The following is a 27,937-nucleotide window of genomic DNA, read 5'->3' as shown; positions in this document are numbered from 1 at the left end:
TCTCAAAATGGATGTATTGGAGGCACATTTGTCCTTAGCAGAGTTTTGATCCATATTGGCCTATTAAACCATAACTTTGCTGGTGATCTAGTATTAGTATAGACAGTAGTACAGTATAAGTGAACATAAGAACCACAAAGCAAGCAAGGTAACAGTATTAACAATCATTTATTGCGTACAGCAGACATACAGCATTATGCTTACTGCAGATATGTAAGACTTTTCACTGTATATATTTACATCAGGATTATTTAGCTCTTATCCTTACGTGTTCTCCCAATTCCCTTTTTCACATCATAAATTTATCAGCAAAAAATACCCACATGAGAAAAAGCATGAGAATTAGAGACGCTGATAAATGAAATCAAAGGCACATCAAGCATTGCAAAGTCATTTTTAATACATTATTTCTCAGGGTTATTTCAGACCACAGATTTGTAGAACTCAAGTAAAGTGCAGCACCGTCTTATTAAAAAAAAAAAAGTAAAATAAATTAGATTCATGAACTAGATTAAAGAGCTAATAAACTATATCTGTCCATTTGGCTATTAATACAATGTTGTAAAATCTCTTCAAGTTCTATAAAGTGGATAAATAAATATGAAGTGCTCATCTTAGATAGATGTGTCATAGTACACACCAAAAGGAAAAAACTAGAAACCCATCGCTGCCTAGTAACAGGAATTATAAACCTGAAATCTCAAGAATAATACAGTAGTATGTAGTAGTATCATAATCATGGCCAAATTAACTAGAAACATATTGGTTGTCTTTACAATAACACTTAAATATTATTTTAATAACTTAAAAACTATTTAAGTTATATAGGAATTTAAAAATTCCCCACATCAAATGGAGACTTAGAAATAAGTAATAGTAATATTAATAAGTGATAGTGTCCTGTGAATATTCTATTCATCTGTTGGTTTATTATATTGTTAACTGAGGCAGCAATAGACTCAGGGTTATAATGAAATTACATGGTAAACCTAATGCCTAATAGCCATTAGCAGTTCATGTCAGCAGGAATGGTCAATCTCTCAACTCACCTCTGATGACAGATTTTGGGGGAATTAAGGATTGGGGAGCTGGGTTTCACCTGCAGATCTTTAGTTCTCAGAAGATGTAACCCATAGATAGTCTGGTGTCTGCTTTATCCCCTCTCCCCATTCTGAACAGACAGACTTTTGCCTCAGATAATTATGCGAGGAAGTTGAGCAAGACAGCTGATGGCCAAAGAAAGATTCAGCCAAAAGCTTTGTAATGTGTATGGCCAGCTTTACTTCTGTAGCAAATCAACAGCTCAAAAACAGATCTATTTTTGTGACATATATTACCAGTAAATCGTCAAATTGCGATTAAAATAGTCACAAATGGTGTTTTTGAGCTGGCATCAACACTTTTCTGAAACTGGATGGCTCGTGAGCAAAGCCTCCACCCTCACCATATTCTTAATCATTTACACCACAAAAGAGGCATAAATGACGCCACAATCTATAGCAGCCCTGGGGCTGCCATGGATTTAGAGTTAAGTACAGGGGAGGTGGGAGGCAGTGCCTCATGATGAATTAAAAGCGCCCTTTGCTGACACAGAAGACATTAACCCCTTCCCGCCAATGGCACTTTTTGACTTCCTGACCAAGCTCGATTTTTCAAAACGGACGTGTGACTTTGAGATTGTTTTTTCGTAACACATTATACTTCATGTTAGTAGTACAATGGCGGTTTGCGGGAAGTCCTTCCCGGCAGCGCCGTACTATTACGGCGGATGTCGGGAAGGGGAAAAAACCAGGATAAAATACACCAGTCTTAATTATTTCCCTGCAGTTTCTTGTTTTAACACCATGCTGCAATAATGTTTTTTTTGTCTTTTTACTGGGATCAGGGAATGCTTTAAAGCAAACAAAAAATATGCACCTGTTTAATCTCCAGTGCTTCCTTCCACTCCAGAAGACTGGCTAGTCTTGCTTGACCTGTCCTGCAGTGACATTCTAATCTTTGGTTTAGGTGTCAATACCTGCATGGCTGCCAAAAGACTGTGGAGTCCATCGAATGGCTGAAGCAGTCACATGCACATATCTGGCACATCATCACAGCAGGACACGTCAACAACACTGGCACAGACTACTAGAATAGTGGTACAGGAGCAGTGGAAGATTACACAGATGAGCGATGTTTGTTTGTTTTTTTCTTTAAAGGAGTGTCTGTTTTTTAATCCTGGTTGTGCAGGATAACATTTTCTTTTAATACTGGGCAACCTTTTTACTGTTACATCTATGAAAGAATTGTAGTGCTTTGTATCAGGAGAACAGAACTCCAACTGCAAAAATGCTGTATTAAGAAATGTATCAGTACAAAATGTTACCCATATTCAATGGTGGAAATTCACTATAAAAGTGAACCAATAAGCAATTCAAAAAAAGGCCTCCTCACTTTCTATATCTATATCACCTTTTAATGTTTTTTGTGATCCTATCGGCTGCATTCTGTATTAACATAATCTAATAATCATTTCATAATTAGAAATTAAATTACATAATGCTGAAAAGTTTTATCCTGTTTACAGTGAAATCACTAATAGCAATTTCTTTATAGCTAAGATCTATATTTAGATGTTTCAGCGTATATTTTGTGTCCGCATAGTTTATCTCACCCTCTGTCACTGAATATAACTATGATGTTATACATTTTGCCAGAGTTAATGATCATTACCATGTTTCTCCATAAATAAGACATATTTAGGGCTTATTTTCGGGGTAGCTCTTATTTTTCAGGCACTGGAGTGAATCAGAATCTTCTGATTTGCTCCGGATGAATCTTGTAAAATGGCTAGGGTTAGTAATCTTAACCCTAATATACATTCACAATTGATGGCGCAGTGTCAGTGGATCTTAAACAAACTTACTGGCACTCTCTCTCTCTAACACACGAGAAGGGGTGGCACCTGACATCTCGTCACGTAGGTAGCCAAGCCCACAGAATAATAGCGGTTGGGAGGCGTAATTAAGGAGGCGGCACTTGGTAGGCAGGAGATGGGACTTTGGAGTGGGTGAGCGGAATTTGCCCTACCGTGGCGGCAAGTATCGGGGCACTTGTCCAGGGTGGTTGGGAGCTACAGTATGCCTATTTTCAATCAAGTCATGTGACATAACCTAGTGCTGCAGGCACTGACTAAAGCTTATTTTTAGAGTAGGGCTTATATTTTAAGCCTACTCAAAAAACCCTGCAAAATCAAACTAGGGCTTATTAACCATTAGTATAAGACTGGATCAGATTATATTTAGATACAGAGAGTGGTAACAGATGTAAAGACAATTTATCGTAAAAGAAGTCATTGACAGCAGCAAGCAGACACAGTGAGATCATTGTGTTAGTGTAGAGTCTCTGGCTGTATTCACCAGCCTCATCAGAATCTGTAAAGGATATGTATAACAGTTGGCAGAGCCTGGTCTGAAGAAAGACGCTAAGGGCTTGCATCAGATAGTGAACCAAAAGCACTAAAAACAATGTTTCTTTTTAGTACTGGACAGTTTCCTCGCATCTGACACTATGAAGGCATTATATGTCTTCATTATAAGAGGACTGAGGTCATACAGGAAACTATAATTGTCAGAGTTCACTACATCGGTTTCTTCATGCTAGTGACTAGAGTATCTCATTCTAAAAAAATCATCTCTTATCGCCTCAGTATTGACCTCTTCATTGCCAAACCATATGACTTTTGCATTACTGATGTCTTCCTTTAACTTCCTCTTCGAAACCATCAAAGTGCCAGGGTCCTCTGTCATGTTGGGACCAGTCATCAAAACGTAACAAGCATGCCGGCTGCGCTCAAACAGGGCAGCTAAGAAACATAACAAAATAAAAGATAGTTAGAAACTGGAATAGTAACTTTATCATACCTGCTGTACATAGCTATGACATAGAAAGACTACAGATGTCCAAATAAGACCACAAAGTATTAGCATATTAAAGAGGATGTAACACAACACACTTGCCAACTCTTCCAGAATGTGTGGAAAAGGGAAGTCTTCCTCCACAACCTTGCAACCCTGCAGACAGCATTCTGATACTGACTAGCACCAGGACAAAGAGGAACAGGTAGAAGTGGACTGACATCTGGAAATGGTTATTTTGCGGTCTGGTATGGGTTAATTAGAGGGGAGGGGATTTGTAAATAGAGGAGTTCAAGTCTGGGGTCTGTATTAGGGGAAAATCGGTTATTGGGACTGTATAAAAGGAGGTCTGGTCTGGGGTGTATAATTTTATTTAGCTGCTCTGGTATGTAGTTTATATTAGTTTAAGGGTGTAAACGAATATTAGGCAGTCAAATGCTGCCCCAGTCAATCACATGATATAGCAGCAGTTCAGTCAAATTAATGGTCATATTTATTTAGAGATGAGCAAATTCAAGCTCACAAAGTGATATTCGATACGAAATTCAGGAAATATTCCATTTGTATCGAATACAGATTTCCTCACACTTTGTGGTAACGAATCGCAGGCGGCATCGTGAGCGGGTGTTAGCTGTAACTGAAAGCTAACATCATGCTCCATAATCTCTGGTGGGAGCACAGCTCCAATTGGGGATTTTAACCCCTTGGATGCTACAGTCAAACATGAATGCGGCATCCAAGGGGTTCCGCCATGCTACATGTCCCCCTGGGCACCCTCCAAGGTGAGATCAGGGGTGTCGACAGGGCAGTGGCACAGGGTACAGGGCCTACAGCCAGCTGGAGATGGCCCTGGCTCCAAACCACTATGATAGAGATCAGGGAAAGCCTGGTGCTAATGGAGAGGGTCCTGGTGATCACCAGGCCCCTTTTCATTAGATACCAGGCCAGGGGAGGTGGTAAAAAATAAAAAATACTTATACTCACCTGTCCTGGGCTCAGCATCCACTCTGGAGCTCTTTCGGCCGGTGACGTAGGTTTGCTCTCTAGGCCTCACTGCTGGGGCCTGTGATTGGTTCCCAGCGGTTACGTGGCATAATGATGTCATCACACCCTACAAGATTGCTGAGGCCCAATCACAGGTCCTAGAGGGCATCTGGGGAGCCGGACCTCAGTCGCAAGGAAGAAGAGGAGCGAGGAGGACATGCAGACTACTGTTTGTTATTTTTAATTACTTCCCCTGGGCCTTTGATAATTATACTCTGGGTTCTGAGAAGACTACAGAGTATAATAATAGCACCAGCTCTGAGGGGGTCTTGGGAGCATATAATACTGTGTAGGGGCCACTACTTTTTTTTTTTTTTTTTTTTTTTACTTTTTTTGTCCCCATATGGAATTCTGATATTCTGTGATATTCTGATTGCAGCTTCAATAGGTATACGCTGAAATACACATGTATTGCAGTGTATAGGAGGCTGTCAGCCCGAGCAGACGCATAGGCTGACAGTCTCCATTCAAGGCAGGATCAACTAGGTATGCGGATGGACAGACCCAGGGTCACTGGTCAGACCCCAGGCTCCCGAATAGTAGAAGCGGCATCCCCTGAGATCGTCACAGGGTGGCAATCAGGACCCCAGTCTATAATAAAACCCCTGAGATGCCGCGGTCAAACATGGGGGTTAACACCCACAATCAGAGATCAGCTCTGACAGGGGGTGTTAAAGGACAGTGTCAGCCATTACATATGGAGGACACCCGCAAAGCAGGACGCGCACACTTTTTCTGTGTGAGCACCATGCTTCTGCAGTGGTTTGCGGGAAGTCCTTCCCAGCAGTGCCTTACTATTAGGGTGAATGTCGGGAAGGGGCGAACGCAATTCAACACAAATTAATTTGGATCGAATCAAAATCAAAACAAATAGACCAGTGAAGATGGACTCTCACCTGGTGTGGTTGTATAGGATCACAACAACCTAAAAAGCATGTAGATTGCTATGGCTCAAAAGTAGTTGCAGCTTGGTCATATCTGTGGAGCTCCATGGTCCAGACTAAGAGTTAGTACAAGTTTCTTAATTCCATCCAAAGGATGTAAAAAAATGACTAGTGCTCACCAGAGATGTCCAGAGTATAGATGTCCAGATGTCCTTATTAAATTCCATAAACTAACATCCAGGTAGCACTTTATCAAGTGGAGTACTCCACTTGATAAAGAGGTACCTGTTCCCTGAAATGCATATTCTTGAAATTTAATAAAGAACAATACTCTGGACATCTCTGTTGAGTGCTAGTCATCTATTTACATCCTTTGGATGGAATTGAAAATTTATATCTCCCATTTTGTCTGTAGTTAGGGGCCATTATCTAGAGCAGAGAATGAAGTCCCAACTGAAGAAATTCCCCTAAAGAGCTAATGTGCATACGAACAGTCTCATAATTATAAAAATGTTCATGATTTTCATGAAAATAGAGCTGCAAAGTAGAATAAGAAAGGAATCTTTGGAAAGTGCCATAAGCAGCCCTACAAGCTACTGGCATTAGTTTGGTATTGATTCTCCTGCTGACAGAATCCCTTTAACATTATGGCAAGTAAGGCAGTGATAGTAATGTAATAGTTGCTTTTTATTAATCACTGAGAAATGAACTTACCACTAAACGTGATTATATTTTCAGTATGGTTGTTCAGCTGGAGAAGAGCATTTGGGTGGGATGGGTGAAACATAAAGAGGTATTCTTCTAATTCCATCTACAGAGGAAGAACATTAGGTCAATGTAATGTTTTATCGGCTGTGATGAGCACTTGAAGAGGGCCTGTACAGTACAGTATTGTTCTATAAAAAATACAAAATGCTAAATGACGTGTTTGGTGTGTTATTTTTTTAATCTGTCCGTCCATTCAAAAGTCCTCTTCAAAATGCACTCTGCAACCTATGCACACTGACAAATGTGGAGTGCATGTAGTTATTCATTTAATGATAATGATATTTGGATATTCCTGTTTAACTAAGCTGAGCTGTACTGGATATTCATAAAACTAGAAACAAATCATAAGTTGTTTAAAGGGAACCTGTCACATTGAAAAAACTGTTCAAAAGATTTAGTATAACTAGTAATTTATATCTCTGCGCTGCTGGGCATGCTAACTCACTGACTGACAGCTATCTCAGTGTGCCCAAGGCTGTCAATCATTGGTGTGGGCCACCTACTTGACTCCTAACTACAGGTACCCTCTAACCCCCGGATTTCTTTCTATACTGCAAATAAATAATGTACTGAAATAGTATGGGCAAAGTCAATGATGATACAGTATATTACACAGTTATTAGACTTTACTTTAACCAATGTTAATCATAGGTGATTGAAACTAAACATGATAAATTTAGGGTCAAGTGTATACTCTTAGTGTCATTACTCTTGTTATTCTTGCTGCCATTCCTGAGGTGCTGTGATGCCTATTTTAAGTCAATGTAAATCTGCTATAGCCTGGATTTATGTAGATGTGAATGGTCAGAGACTTACACTGCTATTGGAATTTGGAGAATTTGCTCCCCAGAAAAGAAATGTTGAGCGGTGGTCCCCTGTATTCAGCACGGCAGGGTTTTGTCTGGCAACTCGCAAATTCAGTTCAAACTCCCATTGCAAAGCCCCACTATTACTGTCGACAATAATGACCTGGACACAAAGAATATGTGGAAATAGAATAGACAAACATGAGTGAGAATATAACTGATCCCATAATATGGCTGCTGAAAAATAAAATCTACAAAAGAAAAAGGAAAACAGAAGCAGAGCAGTCACATTTTATACATCATGAACATTGTGATGGATTGAAGGGTCTTCAAAACTGTTTAGGGAGACTGTAAAGGGAGACCATCACGGACCCCAGCTACTTTAAACTGACCCATAGTTTTGTAGATGCCGTTAGCAGAATAAAAACAATACTTTTCTTAAGTTTCAGAGCCCCAGGGATGCATAGAAAAAACACATTCTTTATTCAGATGAAGATCTTGGAGCACATGGGGAGTTTTTTTCTATTACTGAGCACTGCTGCATCATCACCAAACATGCCCATCCTGCATTCAGCTCCTTCCCCTAGGCAGTGTGAGGATCAACTGACACTAGAAGGATCAAATCACACTGCCTGGGAAGAAGGGGCGGAGCTAAATGCAGGATGGCCATGTTTAGTGATGATGCAGCAGTGCTCAGTAATAGAAAAACCCTCCCCCTGTGCTCCAAGATCCTCATCAGAATGAAAGTGTTTTTTTCTACACATTCCTGGGGCTCTGAAACTTAAGAAAAGTATTGTTTTTATTCTGCTCACAGCATCTACTACATTATGGGAGCGGTTTAAAGTAGCTGGGGGCAATGATAGACTCCCTTTAATAAAACATATTATATTTGGTCTGACCTTCTGTTCAAGATCAATGTTACGTCTGGGATGGGGATCAGACAACCTCTTATACACTAAGGACAAAAAATAAATAGAACATCTATTGCTACACAGATAACTCTTGGACAAATCAGAAAAAAAAATAGTAAATTCTAGACATCTTGTTTTAGCTTTCATTGCACTGTCTCTATACATAGATAGTACATATATGTGAGAAAGTGACAGGTAAAGCCCTGAAAGGACGCTATATCTCCTCCAGATTCCTTACATACGTGTGGTAAGAGAGGTCATTACAGGTTGTAGAAAAAAAACCTCACCTGGGTTTTGTTTTAACCACTTCTTATCCTACAGCAGGAAGGAGCTCATGCACAGGTGGGAGCTGGGCCTCATTACAGGCCTATAAAGCCTGACAAGATCTCAGTCCTGGGCAGTTCCTGGGGGAGTATGGAGGTACCAGGTTCTGTCCTTCCCTGTGAAGACTGGTGAGATTCCAGTGTGAACTGCTGCTTAAGTTCTGTCTGTGTGGCTGGAGCAAGCCACACATATAGCTAGGAATTTGCCTGTTTAGTTAGCCGCTCAGCCGAGCAAGGTGTTTTTGTTACCGATTTGCCAGAAGTTAAGGCTTGTTTATTTTTCTAACAGTTTTTCGCAAAATAAATGCACAGGGTAAAACCCTGTTTATACCTGCATTTTTGTGTCCATCTCTGGCTGTCTGGGTCCGCTGCTGCTACCACTGATCCAACCCTCCCACAATATATACAGTGCTTTGCGAAAGTATTCGGCCCTCCTTGAACTTTTCAACCTTTTGCCACATTTCAGACTTCAAACATCCTATTAATATTATTAAGGTGAAAGTTTGTGAATTTGGATGTTGTTTGTGGGTTTGTGTGTTTGGATGTGTGTTCCTCAATCACGCAAAACCCGCTCCACCGATTTGGATGAAATTTTCCACAAACATAGTTACTACACAGGATTGCGCAATAGGCTATTTTTCGTCACAATAGAGCACATACGTTTTTCCCAGGACCCCCACAAAACCCAAACTCACATCACTATCTCTGCAATCTCACACACTTTGGACCATAGAAAGCCACAAAATTCATATTACCCTCTACAGCAGAGGTCGGCAACCCCTGGCACAAGTGCCAAGAGTGGCTATCCTGCCATATTTCACTGGCACGCCAGCAGCACAGGACCTGCAAGAGTTAAATGAAGTCGGAGCGTCCCTTCAGTGCTCTGCTAGAGCTGAGGCATAAGGACACTCCCCTTCTCTCACTGCCCTCCAATGAGAGGGGTGCAGGAAACCCAGGGGGTGGAGCTTAATCGCTCAGGTCTCTACCTGCTATAGTGATAGCTCCTGCCGTCTGCACCCTGCAAAGGTTCCCCGAGGAGGAGAGTAAGCTGCTAGCAAAGTGAAAGTAAAAAGCACACAGGTCCCTTCCTTTAGTTCCTATTCTCATTAATGTCAGGCATTTGGGATTATTAGTTTAGTGTTAGTAACTCCATGTGCCTCACATTAATAGGAATAAACCCCATCATGTCCCTCATATTAACCCCTGTGTGCCTCATATAAAGGTTACTAATATGTGAGACATTAGTCAATAGCAGTTGGCAGGTCCTTAAATATTCAGTCTTATGATGTGTATCAGCCAATATAACTTCACATTTAATTTACCAGGTTTCCATAACAACACAGCCATAAATAGACTGTACCTATACTGGGCTGCCATAATGGATATCAGGATTCTTATAAAATGAAACATATTTAAACTACACATACAAAATAGACCAGTGACAATTCTTATGGCATTTTCTGACAGTCTGTACACAAACAGAAAATGAAATATACTTCTACTAGTATCTTATAAATGCCAATACAGTGATGTCCAGCATACACAGAGTAAAACTATACAAACGGTTCATGCAGAATTGTTTACAACAAAAAACAAAACTACTACATACCTTCTTTTTATTTACTTCAGTCTCAAGCTCCATTATGATAGATAAGACATCTCTCTTAAAAAATCCCAGAGCTGGTTTACTAGAAAATAAAACACTAAAGAATTACAAAACTGTTATAAGAAGTAGTGTGCATTGTGTTTACACATAATACACAGTATATTATATCTGTCTCATTGTACTTAAATGCAAGAAATTAACTTCATTTGCTCTATTAAAGTATTCTCTTGTATGAGATAAGCCCTATTACATACGCAGTTATATTGAAGACACATTTTCTATGAAAAATTATTCCTGTGTGAACATTAAAGAGGACCTTTCATGGATTTGGGCACATGCGGTGTTATATACCGCTGGAAAGCCGACAATGCGCTGAATTCAGTGCACTTTCAGCTTTCTTCCTGATCTGTGCCCCGGGTGAAGAACTATCGGTACTGTAGCTCTTCACAGTCAGAAGGGCGTTTCTGACACTCTGTAAGGAACATCCTTCTGGGCCTCATTACAGGCCTATAAAACCCTGTCAAGACCTCAATCCTGTGCAGTTCTTGGGGGAGAGAGGAGGTGCCGGGTCCTGTCTCTAAAAGCCTGTCCACTGGTGAGACCTGTGTGAACACAGCCTCTGTTTTGTTTGGTTTAGTTTTCTGTGTGGTTGGAGCAAGCCATACGTATAGTTAGCATTCAAGTGTTTAGTTAGCAACTCAGCCGAGCAGGTTTTGTTTTGTTGTTTTTGCCTGAAGTTAACGCCTTTTTTGTTTCTGCCAGTTTTGCAAAAATAAACACACAGGGTAAAACCTGTTTGTACCAGATTTTTGTGTGTCTGTGTGTCTGTCTCTGACTATCTGGGTCCACTGCTGCTATCGCTGAGCTTACTCCTCCACAATAGATAGATAGATAGATAGATAGATAGATAGATAGATAGATAGATAGATAATGTATACACACACACACACACACTGACAAGCAAAAGGGTAATATATGACATCCCAGCGAGCTCATCAACACCAACAACACGCTCATTATATGGTGCCCCAGCAAGCTGCTGAGATGCCGGAACGGTCACAGGCACAGCGTGAGAAACAAATTCAGCGGTAGGACAGCTTAAGAGCTGCCGAAACCCTGGAGCAGGCAAACCATCGACGACAGCAATTTGCTGAATATATTTGCTGATCATTGACGCCAACAACCCCCAGACGAAGTGGCGGGCAGAGGCTAGTATTGAAAAACCAATGTGCACATTGGTTATCTAGTGTGAGGTTCGGTTTTGGTTATTTTTTGATTAATTTCCCGGCCCTACAACAAACTATGTATCTTATCAAACTATGTACAATATCAAACATTGAATAATTAAAAATACTTAATTATATTTTGAAGCCAGAGTTGGAGTTGATAACTTTTTTCTGACTTCACCCAACACAGGTCCCAACCCACAGCTGACCACAGCCCTGATCTAGTGATAATGTTTTCCAATCCTGGAAATTACATTTATTTTAAAAAAATTAAACATGCAAAATATAAGCTGTAAGCATTACCTTAAAATGTTTGTTGTATTCACAGACCACAGTGCTTGAAACTTTTGACCATCTAGCAATTCAGAAACTTCAGATTTAACAACTAATATGTTGTTATAATATCTTCCGGGAACATTTATTATATACAGAATTTTACCAAAGCTAAAATAAAGATAGAAGAAAGATAAATAAGTACAAAAAGAAAAGGGAACCTGCCAGGTCTATTGGGACACTCAGCACCTGAATAGTTTTTCATTGAAATCGAGGTGATCTGCTCTGACTGCAATGAGAAACGGAGCACGGTACGTGTAAAGAGTATAAGGGTGTTTGGTTTTTTTTTGGTTTTTTAAACTATGGGGACACAGGGTTCACACCATCCTTGTTTTCTGGCTAATTAAATCTTTTATAAACAATTTTCAGAATAAGTGATCAATGTATGACTGCATGAGGTCTTACTGCTTGGGGTGCTGAGTGCCTGTTTAAATAGAACATTGGTTACCGTGCACACTACCACTACATTCAGTGTATATGAAACTGAAGCAAGATTAATGTACAGTATAAGATCATCAATTGAGTCACCTGGAAGAAGCTATTATGGGAATAAATCCTGCAGAAACATTCCGCTGTGACTCCCAGTCTGTATCCTGCATGGAGGGTAATTGTTTGGCTTCAGGTCCTGCAGTGTGGGCGCAAAGGTCGCTGACAGAATATGCAGTGATAGAGCTACCTGTCGGAGGACAGCAAATTTGTCAGTCTTATCATTTTCCTTTCTAATATAGATTCTTAGGAAACAAATATGATCACAAGTCATACATTTTAAAGGGCACTGTTCATATAGGTCAGAACATTCTAACATTTAAAAACTGTACATAAGAATGTATTAAGGCAATTTATTTGATTATTTCACCTTTGTAGAACAGGACATATTGTGCATTTGACTTTGTCACATGTGTGTAATAACCACTTGGTTGGTCAGTACCAATCCTCCACTTCTGTCCGATATGGTCTCCATTTTTCCCCGAAAATATAGCACTCTGAAGCTATAAAACAGAACAAAGAAAAATTTATGAAATTTTATGAAAAATGTCAAAATTCAACTGGCTGCCTTTGAAAACTGACATATAGGTAAAGGGTTATTCACATAAATGCATTGTTTATGTTGTCCAAGTGATATGTTTTTGTTTCTTTTTTTTAATGGACAGTCACAGACTCATACAAGTTAATGGGATATTCACAGTGGGGTATTTTTTTCCAATAAACATGTGTCCTTTGGATGCAACATGGAAACAATACAAGGTTGAAAAACAGTCTATTGTGTCCTTTTTTCAGGATGCAAATTTGGAAGTGTTCGGCTCAACTGTCATTTCTGCTTCACCGGTTTCTGCTAATGTGAATTCTAGCAGAATTCTGGATTTAGCTTAGAAATTAGAGACATTTCTAAAAATATAAATTTCATATATATCAGACTTTAGTATGAGACATATAGTTTGAATGAAATGATGGTCATGCAGGCATCATCTAATGTGTAAAGGGAAGAAAAAAAAAGTCTAGTAAATCTGGTCTGATTAGCAACCTTTGGTGAATATGACAATCCATTCACCCACACATTTTTCTAACCTCATTTTCCTCAAAAAGAAAAACCATAAGATCTTCTACACCATCCTTATCCACATCTGGAATTTTTAATGCTGGTTTTATAACAGTGGACTCAGATGCAAATCCCGTTGGTTTTTCCCACAAAGTATGTCCTGCAACACAAAAGCTGGTGTATGACAAGGAAATAGCAAATGTCTATATCTGTTAAAAGCAAAAATTGAAAACCCTTTTAGGCTGGGGCCCCACGGGATGTAAACACTGCAGGTAAAATCGCAACGCTTTACAATAAGGGCAAAGTGGATGGGATTCAGGCGAATCCTATACCCACTTTGCAGTAGAAACTGCAGTGTAGAAACACCGCGATTTTCAAAAATGTACCTCTTGAAGCTCATCAAGAGAATGCAAGAGTGTGCAAAGCAGTAATCAAAGCAAAAGGTGGCTACTTTGAAGAACCTAGAATATAAGACATATTTTCAGTTGTTTCACACTTTTTTGTTAAGTATATAATTCCACGCGTGTTAATTCATATTTTTGATGCCTTCAGTGTGAATCTACAGTTTTCATAGTCATGAAAATACAGAAAACTCTTTGAATGAGAAGGTGTGTCCAAACTTTTGGTCTGTACTGTATATATATTATAGAGAGAGGGAGAGAGAGGGAGGGAGAGAGAGGGAGGGAGAGAGAGAGGTTTGTGCGTTTATGATGCATAGGCATACATATTTTATACACATTATATTTATTATTTTTGCCCTATGGTTTCCGTCCACTTGCCAAAGAACTACTGAGAGATAAACTGTCTATTTGTAAAACAACTGATCCTTGTGGATGTTGAGAATGAGCACCTATATGGCAGCTACTAACTCCTCTACTCCACAAGGCTTCCTGCACTTTGAGTCCCTTGTGTAATTACAGTCACACTGTTATTGGAACCCTTCTGGTTATTGCACTGCTCACTCCACAGGAGAATATTCTTCAAGGCTGTCCTATGATTTGTGGACTGGGGTCTGCTGACTCGCTCTATAGGCGAGTTTATGCTTTCCTGTATTTATGATGGACCCCTCCTGTTGGGAGCCCTTCTGTTCATTTGTCTCTCTTGTTGCAATATTGTTGAGTCCATGACTGGGTCTGGACATCTGAGTGGAGGAAGACCTTTCTGCTTCATACTTACCCTGGGTAAATACATTCACACAGAAGTGCATAGTCTATGGTGAAGGACTAACTCCTCTTTTTATTCTGGATTGGTTTGTTTTATTCTCTCCTTCTACTCCAATTATTGATATTTTCCTATGAAGAGGACCTACCCTTAATAAACCTGTTAAGAGTATTCTAGAAATCTACAAATTAAAAGCTGAAGGAGTTTAGCAATTGAAACAGCACTTGGAAGAGATCCACAAACCTTCATCTATGCAAATTCCTGAAGAAGTTTGTTACAACTGCAAAGTCACAGGCCCCCCACATAGACTTCAAAATTGGATTTTCATACTGCTAAATCATCATCTATATTTATTTATTTTAAATGTAGATTGTGAGCCCCACATAGAGCTCACAATGTACTCCCCCCCCCCCAATCAGTATGTCTTTGGAATGTGGGATGGAAATCCATGCAAACAGGGGGAGAACATACAAACATCTTGCAGATGGTTTTATGCCCTTGGCGGGATTTGAACACCAGGACTCCAGCACTGCAAGGCTGCAGTGCTAACCACTGAGCCACCGTGTGGCCCCATCTATATTTATTTTAAACTGTACATAATAAATCGTACCTGTTTTAGAATCAATTGCTAGTATAAAGCCAGATTTCTTTATAAGCAGACAACCAACACTGTCCACACCACCAAGGTTCCGTATACTGCAGTCCACTAACTGCACTTCACCATCAGAAACAGGTCTGACCCAGATTGTACTTCCATTTGTCCCAGACAAGGCAGATAAGAAGAAGCATGGCGACTGAAAGCCTGTAAAGATGGATTGATATTGATGCATCAGTTATTTGTTGCTGCTGGGAGAAGTTTGTGCTCATTTCTCATTTTTTGATATATAGTTACATGTCCTACGCATACTGAATTCTGGCTACATGCACCTGTCACTAGTGGGAGCACAGGCTACCAAGGCTTGGTCAAGTCTGCTGGTGCAAACATTTTTGCCTGTGATCACAACACCTTAGGACCTGTTGTTCTTTATTTAAAGGGATGATGCTAGGCGGTGACCAAAGATGAAAACAGATGCTTTGGCAGGTCTAGTCTCTCCCTATGTGCACCAGATTTTCTTATTGATTAAAAGCTGATTTTTTTTTGCAGAAATACTGCATAGTCACAAAAATAAAAATCTATATTCACTATCTCACTAACCAGCACTAGAGCAACATAAAATGGTTTAAAAGCAATTTTGGTGGTGGCAGACTCCTAGAACAGTATGAATTAAAGGAGTTCTTGGGTGGGATAACATATTTGGAAAAAAGGGCAGAATGGCCACTCACTCAGTAACTGGCTGCAGCAGTGACCGGTTATAGGGCATTACCTGTGTGTTAAACTGTACTGGAAAGTAGATGGCAATAGGCTACTTGGAAAACAATAGAACAGTAGAGACGGAGACCTGCAAGTTGAATATCTTTCTTTTATCCCATTAACTAGCCCTGCCCATTCTCTAAAAAGAAAAAGTAAAAAAATAAGCCCTCTAGTGGGAGGGTATCTAAGGGGCATTCCCATTTTAGCTATACTATTTAATTTATAACAATACTTTTTGCAAATATATATTCCTTTAACAAATATGTACTGTTTTGAAGGTATCCCCTCTTTCCAACCCAACAACCTCCTCATCGTTTATTGCCTATTCTTTCCAGTTATAGCTAATGCAGCCCTCGAGCAGTAATGGCCATGCTTGCACAGTGGCATTCAGTCAGTTTTCACCAAGGACAGACAGGGTCTTCTGAGTATGCATGCCGTGGAGTGCTCAGTAGCTAATTACTTGGCCCTTTTTCCGCGCTTCTACAGTCTACAGAACAACTACTGAGCATGTGCAGCTCTTACATACAGATGCAAACTTATGAGCATCAGAGGCATGCAAGTTGAAGCAAACTGGGGTCATCACAGTGCTGCTTGCATGAAATAAAAATCATGGAGAGGAATGTCATCCACACTTCATCCAGGGACATGGAGCAGGGAGGCTAGATGAAAAAGCGAGCTGAAAATACATCTTTAAACTGGAAACAGCCCTACAGGCTTTGCTAAACTCAGCTTCTGGTTACAGGATGTGGCTGTTAAACTAGCTGCTTCCTCATCATCCTGCAGGCTACATTACTGATGTGTAAGCTTTTTATAAACTCATAAAGTGACGCTGAGAAAGTAGCATGCTTTACCTTCGTCCACACAGGATACATTTAATTTGCCATCAATGTCTGTTTTAAAAATGAAAAGCACGTCTTGTACATTGTCTTTATTCACATCTTCTGTAGCCAGAAATGGATAACCAACTGTACCCCAAGGAAAGAAAAAGAAGACAGGCTTATTACAAGATTATCAACACATAAAGTATATATTGGAGCATTATTGCTATTGCAGCCTTAGAATAAGACTACCAATGGGCCATTTTCCACTCATGAGCAGACAGTTCTTTTTAATACATGAGGGTTTTGAAAAAAAATAATGTGTTTTATTTTATTCAAAGTATATTATTTTTTTATATCCAGGAAAATCTTAAAATGAAAATAAGAAAGTGTCTTTTATGTTTGAATACTGGTATAAGAGTTTTTTTTGTCTTCGGGGCCCTAGTAAAAGCTGTGGCAAGAGCTAGTAGTGACCACCTTCTGAAGTTACCTGCCAATCACATGATAACTGAATCAGGAGAAGGAAGCATGTGGCTGCTTCTTTAATTGTAGACACAGTGCTCATTGAGTACTGTGAAAACAGCAACCAGAAAGCCAGGGATGGTAATAAAGTAACTTGCATTCCCTATGTCAGGTTTTGCCGTCTGCTTGAAAAGTCGGACATCTTTGGGAATGGACAGTTAAGGACACCCACGGGCAATAAAAGAACGCACCCGATTTCCATTTAAATTAATGCATAATGTCACGGACAAAGCTAGTGTCCGATGCTAATGTCCACACAAGATTTTGAACGGACATTAGCAGCGGACACTAGCTATCAGACACCGACGGTAGTGTGATCGCCCCTTACACTAGGATTACACCTGCATTCGGATTTCCTGCTCTTCAGATCTGCTTGGGGGCCTGAAAAATGCTTGCATTTTTCAAGCGGAATGATGGACGGAATGCCCGAACGGGCAACGAGCGCAGGTATGAATCCAGCCTTACAATGTAAGAAAAGTCTTCACTGTACTTATATCTACTTCTGGCTGCTTGTGTGCTTACAGATGGAATATTATTCACAGTCAGCAAGCAGCTTTACTGCCTGTGCTCCTATATTGTTTTTTGTTTTGTTTTTTTTCTAGTGTTTTATCTGCTTGGTTGCATGTATTTTCCATGTATTTACAGTCCAGTGTTCCTGGATCTTCTATATTATAGTCACTTGGGCTTTTTCCGGTAATTGTTTGCAATTGTATAGTTACTCCTGGCAGTATTGTAGAACAGTATCAGCAGTAGATACGGGAATCAGTATACTTCTTATTGTACACGACTACAGCCTCATACAGAAATCTAAGAGTGTTTCAGCCAGAATTTGATTATTAGCAGCAAAAAAACTGAGAGGACATTATGCATGAAGACTTACACCGCCATACAACAGACTATCCAGCAAGACCCTTGCACGTATTTAAACTTTTAATGAAAACTGAGGTGTGCTTTATGGGGATGCTTTGACATTTAAATAGCTGTCTCAGAAAACGAATTTCAGGAACTATCTTAGGAAATTGTGAGTTAATACAGGGAAGAAGGATCTATTACACAGGCCACAAGAAAATGGCCGCCTACTTACTGTGTAAGCGGCCATTTTTCTTGTGGCCGCAGGCATGCGCAGTAGGCTCTGTCTGAAGCCTACAAACTTCAAAGCCTGCTCCAGAAGAAGGCACAGGAAGAGGATGTTCCTGAAGAAGATGGAGGCAGAGCTGGAGAGTTCTCTGACAGCATTGGGGACGCCCCCAGTGCTGAGAAAGAACTCATTTGCATACCGGCGAAAACCGGGATTTCGGACGAACGGCGGCGCGGAGAAGACAATGAAAGGTAGGAGATGAATAGCCTTTCTTAAGGCTATTCTGACGTGTTAGGGACAAAAATATTACTTCTGAATGATAGGATCCCTTTAAAAATTTGTGTCTAGATGATATTTTGGAAAGATTTTTTTCTCTAGTGCATGGCTTTTTGAAAAAATTCTTCTACAGAAAACTGGATTTTTTTTCTTTTTTTAAAAAAATATTTTAGAAAATGTGTTTTTACTTTTTATGTTAGTCCCATACAGATGACTTATAGCTTTTATAATGTATTGCAATATGTCTGTATTACAGTGCATATTAAATGTCAGTTTTACATTTTGGTACATAAACATTGGTATCTAGATGATTTTTGGGGAGAAAACAATTTTCACCAGTACAGACAATCTGATTTCTACATATCTTGTTTTCAGACATGGCTATTATTGACAGCTGGCCACACATTTTCCACCCTTCAGATTATATGATGTTATCATTTTTTTAGTGACTGCATTGTTGAGGGCCAATAGTGGTACAACTGTTAATCCTTTAGATACCATAGACAGTACAGACATCAGCATCTATGAGTTTACTGAGCACTTCTCTCACCCCTCTCAACGAGTGCTGCTAGATAGGTACATATAGAGTGTAGTGAGTGGGATGAGAGAGTAGGAGGACGCGCACCACAATCAATGGGACAGGTTCACTGCTTTTACATGTCCTTATCTCAAATAGTTTAAAAATTAGGAAGTGGAAGGGCGGGTAAGTGATGGGAAGAAGTTATTAAATATAATAATATATATATATATGACACATGTAACAGTTGCATGTAAACATTTTAGTGCCATCACAGAAAAAAACACTTTTGTCAAAATATACTACTATTTTTTTCGGAATAGCAAACCTACCAGAGTTGTTAAACTGCACGTTCCATGTTCTCTCAGAGAAAGGCCTCACTGGGCATGGAATTATGAATGAAAAAGCAAACACTACTGTAAGACAAAGAAACAATGCCCCAAAAAATGCAGCAGTGCGAATCTTTGACAAACGCGAAAGCCCGCTCTTCTTTTTAATACACACATCCTTTTCTCCACTGGCGTCATTGTTATTTTCTAGAGCCTTTCCATCATTATTTTTTAAAGGTCGGTCTTCTCCATCTGTATCCTTGTTGTTCATGGTAGCAGCAAAAGGCACAATTGTTTTCTGGAAAAGAAGAAGGAAATTATAAGGAAATCCTAGAATTTGTTATTTTAAAATTCTTCAAGACCCACATTTAACGGAAAATATGGGACATTCAGCAGAAGCCATTGTCTGTGCACTACCAATAAAGCCTGTAGTAAGGACCAGAAACCCATACAACCTCAGTGGCTTCTGCTAGCAGATTCTTAGTTCTCCATTGGGTATAGAAGCCCAGTAGACAGATGATATATCATACTATTTGAGGTTTACAATAGAACAGAGGCGCACACCTCTCAACCTGTATATTACAACATGTCAAGACATAGTGAGCCAGTTCTAACTGGAGTTACTGTTTAAATTCTCTTTTGCCTTATTTTTGTGTCATTTCAGTTTATGCTTGTGCAAGAAATTGCTATTTTTTTTCTAGATGTTCTTAGTGCAAATCCAACCAGGAGAAATGTCAACATGCAGTTTGTATGATCTGCACAGACTTGCATTGATTGTCTCTCAGGTACCCAATTTTATGTAGGTAGAGAAATTAAATTGTGAGCCAACTGAGATCAGGGCTTGATGTAAGAGATTATAATCTGTATACTCCAAAGTGCAGGCACTTTAAATTCATGCCAAGATTTAGGCCAGGTCCAACATATTGTTATTGTAAATCTTGCCTCAGTTCTGTGCTGATTCAGCTGCGATACTTACTTGTGTTAGGGCTAGTTCACACATTGGGCCGATGGGGCGGATTTTGGCACCGGGAGTGACGCGGGGAGCCGCGTCACTCTCGGGTCAAAACCCGCCTGACACGACCGTTGCAATCGCGGCCTCCCCCTCCGGAGTCGGCTCAAATGAATGGGCCAACACCAGAGGTCGCTGAGCCGCGGCTTCCGCCTGAAGAAAGATAAGATAATCCTTTAATAGTCCCACAGTGGGGAAATTTCAGCATGTTACAGCAGCATAGTAATACAATTACAGGATAATACACAGTAATATATTACAAGGACACACATATACTGAGAAGAGAAGATATACTAGGAGTCCATAGCAGCTAAGGAACAGAAGAAGAAAGAAGGAAGACTTCATAATCATAATCATTAGTTTTCTGTACGGAGTGATCTTCGCTTGGACTGATGTAGATTATACAGCCTGGTCGCGGTTGGAAGGAAGGACTTGCAATAGCGCTCCTTCTCACACTTGGGGTGGAGCAGACAGTCATTTACAGTGCTGTGAAGTCTCATCAAGGTCCCATACATGGGGTGGGATTTGTTCTCCTGCATGGAGGTCACCACGGACAGTGTCCTTCTGTCACCCATCACCTGTACTGTGTTCAGGGGGCTCCCCAGGACAGAGCTGGCTCTTCTGATAAACCTGTCAAGTCTATTTCTGTCCCTGGTTGATATACTGCTCCCCCAGCAGGCCACACCAAAAAAAGATGGCTGAAGCAACCACAGAGTTGAAGAAGGCCCTAAGAAGTGGCCCCTGGACTCCGAAGGCCCTCAGCCCCCTGAGCAGGTAGAGTCTGCAGGTAGAGGCAGCTCAGAAGCAAGATGACGATAGCGGAAAAAAGAACACTAGTGGTCTCCATAGACCAGCATTGTATGGAGGCGGATTTTCAGGCGAAGTCCGCTGTCAAAATCCGCTTCCTTGCCCCCGTGTGAACTAGCCCTTACATGCTGATTTTGCTGTGGTTTCAGCCCTAATACACTGCTCAAACAAATAAAGGGAACACTTATATAACACTTATGCAACACAATTTAACTCCAAACAACACTGATTGACAATCAACTTCACATGCTGTTGTGCAAAAGGAATAGACAACAGATGGAAATTATTGGCAATTATCGAGACACTCAATAAAGGAGTGGTTCTGCAGGTGGGGACCACAGACCACATCTTAGTACCAATGCTTTCTGGCTGATTGTTTGTTTTGAATGTTGGTTGTGCTTTCACAATCGTAGTAGCATGAGATGGACTCTACAACCCACACAAGTGGCAGCTTGTAGTGCAGCTCATCCAGGATAGCACATCAATGCGAGCTGTCCAGGAGTTGGCAGATGCTTTTTAGTCCAGGTCCGGGAGGAGATCCTTCAGGAGACTATTCGCAACCTCATCAGGAGCATGCCCAGGCATTGTAGTGAGGTCATACAGGCACGTGGAGGCCACACACACTACTAAGCCTCATTTTGACATGTTTTAAGGACATTACATCAAAGTTGGATCAGCCTGTAGTGTGTTTTTTCACTTTAAAGGGGCTCTATCATTGGGAAAAGTCATTTTTAGACACACATCCTTGCATAGCCTTTAGAAAGGCTATTCCACACATACCTTTTGTATGTAAATTGCCTCAGTAGATTTAGCTTATTAGCTTCTCTGTACACTGGAAGTGTCTTTGTGCACTGTCTGCTCTATGTGCATGTATAGCAGAGGCTGCTGTGCTGATGACTCATCTCTGCTGCACATAGAGCAGACTGTGATCACAGACACCTCCGATGCACGGTGGGATTTAACATATACATAAAAACGGACTTATTCAAAATCTACTGAGGCAATTTACTTACAAACGGTACGTGTGGAGTAGCCTTTCTAAAGGCTATGCAAAGATGTGCTTATCTAAAAATGACTTTTCCAAATGATAGAGCACCTTTAATTTTGGGGGTGACTCCAAATCCATTGCCTCCATTGGTTAATAAATTTGATTTCCATATGATTCTTGTGTGCTTTTGTTGTCATCACATTCAACTTTGTACAGAACAAGGTATTCAATGAATATTATATCTAGGATGTGTTATTTGAGTGTTCCCTTTATTTTTTTGAGCAGTGTACACTCACCGGCCACTTTATTAGGTACACCATGCTAGTAACGGGTTGGACCCCCTTTTGCCTTCAGAACTGCCTCAATTCTTCGTGGCATAGATTCAACAAGGTGCTGGAAGCATTCCTCAGAGATTTTGGTCCATATTGACATGATGGCATCACACAGTTGCCGCAGATTTGTCGGCTGCACATCCATGATGCGAATCTCCCGTTCCACCACATCCCAAAGATGCTCTATTGGATTGAGATCTGGTGACTGTGGAGGCCATTGGAGTACAGTGAACTCATTGTCATGTTCAAGAAACCAGTCTGAGATGATTCCAGCTTTATGACATGGCGCATTATCCTGCTGAAAGTAGCCATCAGATGTTGGGTACATTGTGGTCATAAAGGGATGGACATGGTCAGCAACAATACTCAGGTAGGCTTTGGCGTTGCAACGATGCTCAATTGGTACCAAGGGGCCGAAATCGAGACTCATCAGACCAGGCAACGTTTTTCCAATCTTCAATTGTCCAATTTCGATGAGCTTGTGCAAATTGTAGCCTCAGTTTCCTGTTCTTAGCTGAAAGGAGTGGCACCCGGTGTGGTCTTCTGCTGCTGTAGCCCATCTGGCTCAAAGTTCGACGTACTGTGGGTTCAGAGATGCTCTTCTGGCTACCTTGGTTGTAACGGGTGGCTATTTGAGTCACTGTTGCCTTTCTATCAGCTCGAACCAGTCTGGCCATTCTCCTCTGACCTCTGGCATCAACAACGCATTTCCGCCCACAGAACTGCCGCTCACTGGATGTTTTTTCTTTTTCAGACCATTCTCTGTAAACCCTAGAGATGGTTGTGCGTGAAAATCCCAGTAGATCAGCAGTTTCTGAAATACTCAGACCAGCCCTTCTGGCACCAACAACCATGCCACGTTCAAAGGCACTCAAATCACCTTTCTTCCCCATACAGATGCTCGGTTTGAACTGCAGGAGATTGTCTTGACCATGTCTACATGCCTAAATGCACTGAGTTGCCGCCATGTGATTGGCTGATTAGAAATTAAGTGTTAACGAGCAGTTGGACAGGTGTACCTAATAAAGTGGCCGGTGAGTGTATATTGTAAGGGTTTTCCAGAAATTACATATTTCTGCCAGGAGAAGGTGTAAAATAAAAAAAATAAATAAAAAAAAACCATACTAACCTGTATCCAGCTCTCTGTAGGTGAATGCTGAGAACAATCAGCCACCTAAGGAAAGGAACCGGGATGTCACAGAAGGGCCTCACTGGACAGATGAGTGCCAGGGACTGATGAGAATGTTTTTCTTCATCATTCACCTTTCCTGGCCTTCTGGCAGAGATCTGTCATTCCGGGACAGAATTTCCCCTTAAAGGGATTTTATAATTAAAAATCAAATTTTTTTTCTTCTCAATCACACATAGGAATAGCTTTAATAAAGGCTATTCTTCTCCTACCTTTAGATGTCTTTTCCCCGCCACCATTCGGTAGAAATCCCGGTTTTTGTCTGTATGCAAATGAGTTCTCTCACAGCACTGGGGGCGGTCCCCAGTGCTCAAACAGCACTGGGGGTGTCCCCAATGCTGAAAGAGAAATCTCCAGCGCCGCCTCCATCTTCTTCAGGAATGGCCTCTCCCTGCGTTTTCTTCCATCCTTGGTTTCAATCTGCTAGGCATGCGCAGTCGGCTCTGCCATCGGGCCTCGAGCAGAGCCGACTGGGCATGCCCGGCAGCCACAAGAAAATGGCCGCCTACACAGTTTATTGTGTAATCCAATTACGTTTGAGCCCCTGAAATGACGGGATTGTGTGTATAAAATGCTTTAGTTCCTCACATTTTTATACAATAATAATGTTCAAACCACTGAATTAAAGCTGAAAGTCTGAACTTCAATGACAGATGAATTGTTTTGTTCCAAAATTCAATGTGAACCAAAATTAGAAAAATGTTGTCTCTGTCCAAATATTTATGGACCTAACTGTATTCCTGTCATGCTCATGACGAGTTGTCTACCTGTTGGGGGCTAACAGTCTTGTATTTTGGAATCCCTTTCAGACGTGACTACACCTGACAGCCCAAAAAATAAAAAAATTAGGGTGGGCGCCTCACTGTAAATAAAAACAATATGTGAATACTGCTGTGACCAGAGGGAAGCTGACCCTATCGGGGGAGGGAGATTGCTGAGGGTCAGGTCATGGCACTTCTCTCCCAGTGCAATATCTAGGAAGCAATATCTAGGAACCTCCGACTAGCCGTCATATACCGACCGCCAGGACCTACCGCTGCCTTTATCGACCACTTCACCACCTGGCTCACACACTTCCTATCTACAGACACCCCCACCATCATCATGGGGGATTTCAACATCCCCATTAACACAGACCACCCTTCCGCCTCCAGTCTCTTGTCCCTCACCACCTCCTTTGGTCTCCCCTCTGGTCCTCTTCTGCCACCCACACAAAGGGGGGCACACTAGACCTAATATTCACCCGCCTCTGCTCCATATGCAACCTCTCTAACTCTCCATCCACGCTCTCTGACCACAACCTGCTAACGTTCTCTGCCCTCTCTTCTCCAACGGACCCCCCACTCTCTAAACCACCACGCCCCCGCAGGAACCTCAACCGCCTTGACACCTGCACCCTCTCAGACTCTCTCCTACCACTCGCTGACATATCCTCAATCCAGGACACAGATGCCGCTGCTGCCTTCTATAATACCACCATTACCTCAGCCCTTGATTTTGTAGCCCCTACACAAACTCCAGAGCCCGACCAACCAATAGACAACCCTGGCACACTGACCAGACTAAAAAACTGAGACGTGCCTCGCGGGTTGCAGAGCGCCTCTGGAAGAAAAGCCACTCCCAGGAGGACTTCCTCAGGTACAAAGAAGCAGTTCTCTCATTTAAGAACGCACTCACCGCCGCCAAGCAGGTCTACTTCACCACACTCATATCCGCACTCTCTCGCAACCCCAAACAGCTATTCTCCACCTTCAACTCCCTCCTCCGCCCTCCCGCCCCTCCTCCGACATCACTTATCTCAGCTGACGACTTCGCCTCCTACTTTAAAACTAAAATTGACACCATCAGAGACAGCCTCACCCTACTCCCCCGACAATCCATCCACCCAACTACTCGCTGCTCCCCATCCCTGACCTGTTTCTCCTCCATCACTGATGAAAAACTCTCCTCCCTAATCTCCAAATCCCACCTCACCTCCTGTGCGCTCGACCCGATTCAATCACATCTCATCCCCAAGCTCACTGAAGTTATCACTCCAGCCCTAACTCATCTCTTCAATCTATCCCTAACCAATGGATCCTTCCCCTCAGCCTTCAAACACGCCACTGTCACTCCTATACTTAAGAAACCGTCCCTCCCCCCGTCCTCTCCTGCCAACTATCGTCCCATCTCACTGCTCCCATACGCCTCAAAACTTCTCGAACAACACGTCCACTCAGAACTCTCCTCCTATCTCTCGTCCAACCTGCTCTTTGACAGACTTCAGTCAGGCTTCAGACCCCGGCACTCCACTGAAACTGCCCTAACAAAAGTCACTAACGACCTGCTAACCGCCAAAGCCAAGCGCCATTACTCTGTCCTCCTCCTCCTCGACCTCTCCTCTGCCTTTGACACAGTTGACCACTCCCTCCTGTCAGAAATTCTCTCATCCCTTGGTATCTCAGACCTGGCCCATTCCTGGATCTCCTCATACCTCTCTGACCGCACATTCAGCGTCTCCCACTCGCACACCACCTCCTCACCACGCCCTCTATCTGTAGGTGTCCCCCAAGGCTCCGTCCTAGGACCCCTCCTGTTCTCCATCTACACCCTTGGCCTGGGCCAACTCATAGAATCTCATGGCTTTCAGTACCATTGCTATGCCGACGACACCCAAATATATATCTCTGGACCAGACATTACCTCCCTGTTGGCCAGAGTTCCAGACTGTTTAGCAGCCGTAGCCTCCTTCCTCTCCTCCCGCTTTCTCAAACTCAACATGGAGAAAACAGAGTTTATCATCTTCAGCCCATCCTGTATGGCCCCTCCACCTGACCCATCTATCATAGTTAATGGAACCCCACTTACCCCTGTCCCACAGGCCCGATGCCTTGGGGTAACCCTGGACTCCGACTTATCCTTCAAACCACATATTCAAGCCCTCAACACCTCCTGCCGCCTCCAGCTCAAGAACATCCACCGAATCCGCTCCTTCCTCACCCCAGAAACTACCAAGATGCTCGTCCAGGCCCTCATAATCTCCCGCTTAGACTACTGCAACACCCTTCTGCATGGACTCCCGGCAAACACCCTCGCCCCCCTCCAGTCCACCTTAAACTGTGCTGCTCGCTTAATCCACCTCACCCCCCGATCTTCATCGGCTGCTCCCCTCTGCCAGTCCCTCCACTGGTTACCCATAGCCCAGCGAATTGAGTTCAAGCTACTAACGCTAACATACAAAGCCATCCACAACCTGTCCCCTCCATATATCTCTGACCTCATCTCTCGCTACCTGCCCACACGTAACCTCAGATCCTCCAACAACCTCCTACTCCGCTCTGCCCTCATCCGCTCCTCACACAACCGTCTCCAAGACTTCTCCCGTGCATCCCCCATACTCTGGAACTCCTTACCACGACACATAAGACTGACCCCCACAATCACAGGATTCAAGAAGGCCCTGAAGACTCATCTATTCAGGAAGGCCTACAACCTCCAATAACACTATCACCGCACTGCCATCTGCACAGTCTCCCCCTCTCCTTCTGTCTCTACCCCCCTTCCCTCATAGATTGTAAGCCCTCGCGGGCAGGGCCCTCTACCCCACTGTGCCAGCCGATCACTATTAGTATGATATGTACCTGTATATTTTGTGAATTGTATGTAACCCCCAAACGTAAAGCACCATGGAATTAATGGTGCTATATAAATAAACAATAATAATAATAATAAGCTATACTGGCAGTGGATGACTGCTGACTATACCATATAATGACAGTATCTGCGGCAGTGCTGCCAGGCCACAATGTGGGGGCGCTGCATTCCTCCTACTTCTGTCTATGCGGCTGAAATCACATACTGCGTCACTTCCAGGCCTCCTCCGTGCGACATTCACAATAGTTAAATCTTCAACAAATTAACACTTTCAGGCTCCAGTAAGACTGCAACTTCCAGCATGCCCTGACTCGGCATAACTTATGAACCCCCCAGCTGTTGGTGAACTACATAACCGAGCATTCCTAGTCACGAGGTTCAGACGCCACTAGGGGTCCCTAATATGATGTTGTTACTTTTCTACAGCTGCCACCCCAGCAACCTGTCACTGTGCCCCGGGACCTCCAGCTCTACTCACCCCTTCCTGGTACAAAGTTCTCTATCCACCTCCTTCACACACGGAATGCACTAGCGGCGGAACAAAAATTCAGACCATCTTTTGCTGCACGGACCCGGAAGATCCTGGGACCTTT

General features: G+C 42.1%; 1 protein-coding gene across 1 annotated transcript; it reads right to left on the bottom strand.

Moving 5' to 3' along the window:
• Positions 1-219: 219 nt before the first annotated feature.
• FAM234A (family with sequence similarity 234 member A) lies at positions 220-27,914 on the bottom strand. Its single transcript, XM_075285143.1, has 12 exons — positions 27,823-27,914; positions 19,390-19,684; positions 16,698-16,811; positions 15,106-15,297; positions 13,364-13,494; positions 12,654-12,786; positions 12,326-12,473; positions 11,768-11,908; positions 10,242-10,320; positions 7,409-7,561; positions 6,539-6,635; positions 220-3,844 (listed from the first exon to the last, which is right to left on the bottom strand). Exons 2-12 carry the CDS (start codon positions 19,655-19,657, stop codon positions 3,639-3,641), a joined length of 1,662 nt encoding a protein of 553 aa, XP_075141244.1. The 5' UTR covers positions 19,658-19,684; positions 27,823-27,914; the 3' UTR covers positions 220-3,638.
• Between the last annotated feature and the right edge of the window lie 23 nt (positions 27,915-27,937).

Source organism: Leptodactylus fuscus, chromosome 8, assembly GCF_031893055.1.
Source record: "Leptodactylus fuscus isolate aLepFus1 chromosome 8, aLepFus1.hap2, whole genome shotgun sequence".
Taxonomy (NCBI): Eukaryota; Metazoa; Chordata; class Amphibia; order Anura; family Leptodactylidae; genus Leptodactylus; species Leptodactylus fuscus.
The sequence above is the reverse complement of the archived record's forward strand: the minus strand, read 5'-3'. Positions and strand labels throughout refer to the sequence as shown.